General features: G+C 36.0%; 1 protein-coding gene across 1 annotated transcript; it reads right to left on the minus strand.

Annotated features, from left to right (window-relative positions):
- Positions 1-1,333: 1,333 nt before the first annotated feature.
- On the minus strand, positions 1,334-5,197 carry LOC147808166 (uncharacterized). The gene is made up of 3 exons (XM_087166907.1): positions 4,793-5,197; positions 4,140-4,638; positions 1,334-3,993 (listed from the first exon to the last, which is right to left on the minus strand). Exons 1-3 carry the CDS (start codon positions 5,195-5,197, stop codon positions 1,334-1,336), a joined length of 3,564 nt encoding a protein of 1,187 aa, XP_087023033.1.
- Between the last annotated feature and the right edge of the window lie 1,642 nt (positions 5,198-6,839).

Raw genomic sequence — 6,839 nt, forward strand, 5'->3', positions numbered from 1 at the left:
TTTTGTTCGAATTTCTGGCTATACTTTTTCTTCATTAAGTTGTCTTTATTCCTCCCTCGATAACGATTTTGGCAATATTGCGGATCAACAAACTTTAACAACAATTTGACCAAAAGGAATAAATTGGAATGACGATTTTAAACGGTTCTAACTTGAAAATTTCTAATTTCTCAGTTGCCTTCCTTGAGGCATTAATAAAACAATGTACAAACAGGAATACTTGAAAAATTTTTGTTCTATTTTGTTCCCTTTTTAGCCATTCGTGTTGCTTAAATTATTTTTGAAAATAATTGTCCAAAATAATTGTTAGATTCTCATTAGACTATTGTTCGCATGAAAATACTTAACTACAATTACAAAGTTTTTTAATGTATTTTGGGTTAGACGATAATCACAAATTACGGTCTTCCACATATACTCCTTAAAATATTATGAATCAATTTACGTGTAAAGTTCTTGCTACTCGATCTCTTCACCCGTTAAATCCATTATACTATTAAATCAATATTTATTTCATTACTAGCTGACCCGGCGAACTTTGTTCCGCCTTAATGTCAATAAATAAGCAGATTTTTTTTTTATTGGAAAAAATACAAAAAAAATTAAATTTCTACATCAATCATTCATAATTATTTCTGTATTTTAGTACATAGGTTGCTCTTCATTTAAGTACCTTGTGATACACGACATTTTTTGTTTTATTATCAGGCGCAAAAACAAACAACGCAGATGGTCTTCCGACCCGTGAACATGCCACGTATAATTGACCATGGGAAAAACATGAATGTTCTAGATTTAAACCACAAACTTTTAAGGATTGGCCTTGTGATTTGTTGATGGTCATGGCAAATGCAAGACGTATCGGAAATTGAAGTCTTTTAAATTCAAACGGCATATCGGTTGGGATCATCGGTATCCTCGGAATGAGAACTTCCTCACCTTTGAATTTTCCTATCATTATCGTAGCGTAAATTACATTGTTCATCAATTTTCTAACCACCAAACGCGTACCGTTGCACAGTTTTGGTTGGTTTATGTTTCGAAGCATGATTACTACGGAGCCAACCTTTAGGCGTAAATTGTGCGGTGGTAAGCCAGGCACGTCCAAAGAGTTTAAAAATTCAATTGGATAGTTGGTGGCTTCATCTTCATTTGTGACGCAGTCAATAGATTTGAATGAATGCATTGTTCCAATGATCTTATTTTGAATTATGTAGTTTAGGTCATCTACATCTTTATTCTTAGCCGCTAAAATTGCTCGCTCACTTATCCATTCATAATTTTTGTAGTTAGAAATAATTTCTGGAAATACATTGTTGATAAGTTCGTCTTTTCATGAGACAAAATTACAGAAATTATTTGGAAATGATATTAATCCGCTCGATTCATCGACAGGTACTTGACCATTACCGATAGTCAGCAATTGCTCCGAGAAATCTTCAGCAGATGTATCATTAAGCAATGTAACTCTCATGTTTGTTGTCAGTTGCAGTTTCTTCAAATGGCGCCATAGATTTGACGATTTGAGGCAAGCGTTTATTTCGTCGGCAGCCGTAGATCTTGGAATTACTGGCAGTATTTGGCGGAAATCGCCAGAAAGTAAAATCATTGCTCCTCCAAAACATCTCGAGTCATTGCGTAAATCTTTTAATGTTCGGTTAAGTGCTTCTAATGCACGTTTATGCGCCATTGTGCATTCGTCCCAGATGATGATTTTCGATACCGCTAAAACTTTGGCCATTGCTGAGTGTTTTGCAATATTACACGTTGGTTCTTCAATAGTTTGAAGATTTAACGGTAATTTGAATGCTGAATGAGCCGTACGGCATCCTTCTAACAATGTGGCTGCTATTCCAGAAGAAGCAACTGCAACCGCTATGTTAGATCTCGCCCGAACAGTTGCTAAAACTAATGACATGAGGAATGTCTTGCCAGTTCCACCAGGGGCATCTAGGAAATATAAACCACCATATTCATTATCGATTGCCTTCATTAAAGTATCATAAACTTCCTTTTGTTGGTAATTCAACAGGGGTACATTCGTTTGAACTACTAAATCTAATTCCTGGTGATCATATTCACGTTCCCGTTCCAATTCTCGATTAAATGCGTCATTCATTTCACGATATGGTGCTGGCATTCCTAACCTGATTAATAAATTACCGCACATGAGGTAACACATATCTTCGATCAATAGTAAAGCACGATTATGTATCTCCTCATTCATCTCAATATCGTGATTTCTGGAACTGACACGAATTTGATGTAAAATATCTTCTGACATATTATCCTTGTATTTGTGCCACAGGTTACATGGGTTTGATGGAAAACATGTCGAAATTATGATAGCGAATAATGTGCGTATCTGACTTGGAGATGCAGAGATAATGGCTTCAGCGATTGTCGTATCCCAATGACTATCGTTTTCTAATAACTTCAATTCTTCACATGCAGCACGATATGTTGGGAATATTACACCATTAACAGTTCGTAGTGACTCAAATGACGTTGGCCCACGCCCATTTACCAGCAACAACCGCAAATAGAAACATTCATTATTCTTTGGATGAACTGTATACATACGACCAAGAGCATCAGTAGAACGCACATCTGGATACCCAGGAACCGCATCGCCTTGCTTCCGTCTTTGAAAATTCTTCGATGAAGCATTCCAAGTATAATAACGTGGCATCTCCGAGTAAAGCAAAGTTCGTGCAAACTGATCGCTTTGGCAGATTGCAAAAAAACTGGTCAATGTAGTTGCTGGAGGTGTTTCAGCACGTTGCGTAGCATTCGAAGCCGTGAAATATACTCGTTGACCATTCTCCAGATGCACCGCCAAATGCGTAACAGTAGGATGACGTTCGTGAATGGGAAATGCGAATATACGCCAAATCGCTTCATTACAGTTCACATAACGACCAACTTGATAGCGTGAAATTTCATCGTTGGTATTCGAGGATTGCAATCCAAAAACCGCCATATCACTGCCTTTCGTGACATATTTGCAAATATATTTTATGGACTTAACTGAATTGCAGTATTCAACGTTGCAATGTGTCTTGAACGATTTAGAAATAAGTGGCGAATATGGAACAATCCAACTGTTGTCGACAACGAAATCCATTCTTTTCACTTTCGTTGTGACAGTTCGACCGTTGTCATCTGGTGATCGACGCCGATACAGCGGATAACCATCATTGCCAGTGACAGTCTCCGCCGTTAATTTCCGTGGATATCGTTTAGAGCACTTTCCATCGACCATGCAAGGTGATTGGGGATTGATGGCACCACACGGTCCATAAATCATATTAGTAGTAACAACATCATGTAGGTCTGGATCGACTTCATAATCAGGAATCTCAGCACATATGATATCATCTATTTGGTCAGGCTGAATTCTTTCCACTAACCAAATAAGAATGTGTGCGTGCGGCAGGCCTCGCTTTTGCCATTCGATTGAATACATCCAGCATCGAGTACCTCCAAAGACGCGTTGTTTAACAATAAAGTTCATCAGGGACCGAATTTTTTGCCTGAATATACGTGCTGTGATGTCGTGTCTATCACTTGATGTTTGTCCGGGAAGCAGCAATTGAGTAATTTCTATCCATTTTGGATTACAGGTAAAAGTAATAAAGAGATCGGGCCGACCGTAATGACGAACATATGTCATTGCATCTTGTGCATATTCATGCATATGACGTGGACTACCAATGTATGTCGCCGGCAGAATAGTTAATCGACCAATATTAGCTGCATTTCCTTCAGTACTAACTGCATCACGTAAATGGATGTACTCATCAGAACGCAGTTTGGCTTGGTTCAACCTAATGAATGTTAAACGTTCCGTTTCTATTTTTACATACATGTCAACGCAATACTGCTGAAACAATCGACGAAACCGCAGCAAATAGTTGTCAGCATTTTGACGAATCATCAAACGATATGCGTAATAATTCATTGAGCTAACTTTCTTTGTAGTTTCTTCACCTGAAATTAAAAATTTGATAATTAACCATTTCAAAGGCAAATTTTAAAGGCAAACAATACAGACATTAACCATTTTTTTAATAAACATTATTTTAAATCAGTGTCTTTCACAAATAAATAAAATAAATTATGATACTGATACTCACCATTCAATGGATTTTTCATTTTAATATTAAAATAATATCCATCTTCTCCTTGCCAAAACATCAGCGGGTATTGCAATGTGTCATATGATCGATGAGTTTCAGATATTTGTTGCAGTTGCCCAGTATCGCGACGTGTAAGCACAATATCGCGTTTTTCCAATTGTTCACCAACAATCAGGATGGCAACTTCGTCTACTGTTGGAGCATTAAATGTCCTTTCGTGTGTTCCAGATGGTCGTTTATCTGCTTTGATAACAACTTTATAGTCATCACTTGGCATGCGCTCTAAAGCACTTTTAAACAACCTGACCAACGCATGATGTTCATGAAGCAGACACTGCAAGTCTTGAAGAATTGCTCGCTTCATTCCTGCATTGATCTCTAGGCGTCGATCAAGTTGTTCTTCCATGTTGCCCATGAAATATATTTGTAAAAATTTATTCTGTGTATCCTCGAAAGGTAGTAATGATCCAATTCGATGATGAATCTGTCCTTGTATCTACAAAATAAAAACCAGACAGTATTAACTGGGTTATAAACACTTTTTTCGGTGGGAGAGTAGAGTTCAGAATTAGCAAATATACTACATAGGTACCAATAGATAAAGTAAGTTATTCTTTAACTACATTCTATATAAGTACAAAAATAAATACCTTAAATGTCGGATTAAATCCCCGTTCTTCGATAATATCTGCCCCAAATGACGTCATCTGGAAACAACCATTGTATTTTTGAGTATTTGCAAGAAAGTGGCGTGATTCTTGTGTTTCGCCACAAAGCAATGAATACAATGGCTCAGGTGGCGGAGTCAACAATGGCAATTTCACTTTACCATTAAGGCAGCATAATCCAGGCGTTTCTCCGGAAAACTTTAATGCACCACAATACTCGCAAACTACGTCCATTTGCCCAATGCAAACGCTAGGATGCAAGCTGTAATCATTGCTGCAATCGTATTGAAACGCTGCTCGATTCAAATCAGCACTTGATAAATATCTTGTTCTGCGTCGCAAATTATCTATTTGTTGACCTCTGTTGTTCGCTCGACGATTCTGCATTGCCAACCGAGCTGTTTCACGGGCTGCTTCACTTTGCTCTCGTGATTGAGAAGCACGAAGTCGAGCCATACTATCGCGGCGCTGTTCACGTGCAATTTCTTGTTCTTCTTCAGTCCTTTCATTTGCAGTATTTCGTATTCTTCTTGCATCACGGCTTTGTCGGGAAAGATTCGATCGTCTTGGTCGCGATCCAATTCGATGATCCAATTCGATGATGAATCTGTCCTTGTATCTACAAAATAAAAACCAGACAGTATTAACTGGGTTATAAACACTTTTTTCGGTGGGAGAGTAGAGTTCAGAATTAGCAAATATACTACATAGGTACCAATAGATAAAGTAAGTTATTCTTTCGGCGGATATTTTTTCGGCGGAAATCTTTTGGCTATTGCTTTTAGCACTGATTGAAAACCGTCTTCGCCATTAACAGCTTGAGCTTGGCGCCATATAAATTCGATAAGGTATTACGAAAAACCACGTATAGCACGTAGGGTTGCCGTAAGTAGGGTCGCCAAATTTGGCAATTTATGCGAATTTTGGCCTTGTTGCGTTAATACGTAAGTACCTTTAATAGACCCTTTGGACACCATCTATTGATAAATAAATTAAAAATATAGTTGAACTATACGTATTAATTTATGAAGCTATGATATTAGTGCTCAATAAATCGACAAAGCTAAAGTTTTAAATTTTCATTTATACATGTATCATTTCCAATTATGTAAAAAATTTTATCTACTAAAATTTAAAGATTTAGAATATTTACTACTAAGATTTAGTATGTTCTTGCACAGTATTTCGCTTTTTTAGTCTTTTTTAATATTCTAATACACTAACCTAGATAATTTCTATCTCATCTTATTTCATCTTTCGAGAATTTCTATTTTGGCGATGAAGCTGAATTTGAATTTACTTATATATATATGTAAAACGACATTTCAAACAATACAAAGAGCATTTAAACGAAATGAATTATTTCGTTACTTTAAGGATGTATGAAAGCTGCATAAAAAATGTATGTAAATAACTTTATAAGCGAAATGCAAAACAAAGTGGTACTGTTTAAGTGCACAGTTAAGTCTTATTTACTTAAAGAGCAATACAATTATTTAATTCGCGTGAGAATTACATATATAAATGAATACGTTCGTTAACTTAAGCAGAGAATATTTATTTTAGAAATTATTTATCATAGCGCGAGAATTTTATTTTTGTTAACTACTTCAATGTAATCACCTAAAAAATCTAATAAATCGTACTAAATAAACATGTAAACATTTGTTTCATAATAATGACCTTATATAGTCGAAAATATATTTACTTATAATTAGCTTTTGTTTTCTCAAGTCAGAAACTTAAACTTCTGAGTTATATATTAATAATAGATATTTAATGGTAGATATTTAATAGTAATAATAGATTAATGGTAATAATAGATATTTAATACCACGTTTTATAGTGACTGACGTTACATGTCAAGTCACACGGGAATGATGTCGAACGGGATAAAAAGTATCCTATGTCCTTCTCCTGGCTCTAAACTACCACCCTGCCAATTTTCAGCTAAATCGGTTCAGCCGTTCTTGAGTTATAAGTGAAGTAACTAACACGACTTTCTTTTATATATATAGATAACGATTCA

The sequence above is a fragment of the Parasteatoda tepidariorum genome, chromosome 6 (assembly GCF_982258835.1).
Source record: "Parasteatoda tepidariorum strain Cologne lab strain chromosome 6, Ptep-v5.0, whole genome shotgun sequence".
Classification (NCBI taxonomy): domain Eukaryota; kingdom Metazoa; phylum Arthropoda; class Arachnida; order Araneae; family Theridiidae; genus Parasteatoda; species Parasteatoda tepidariorum.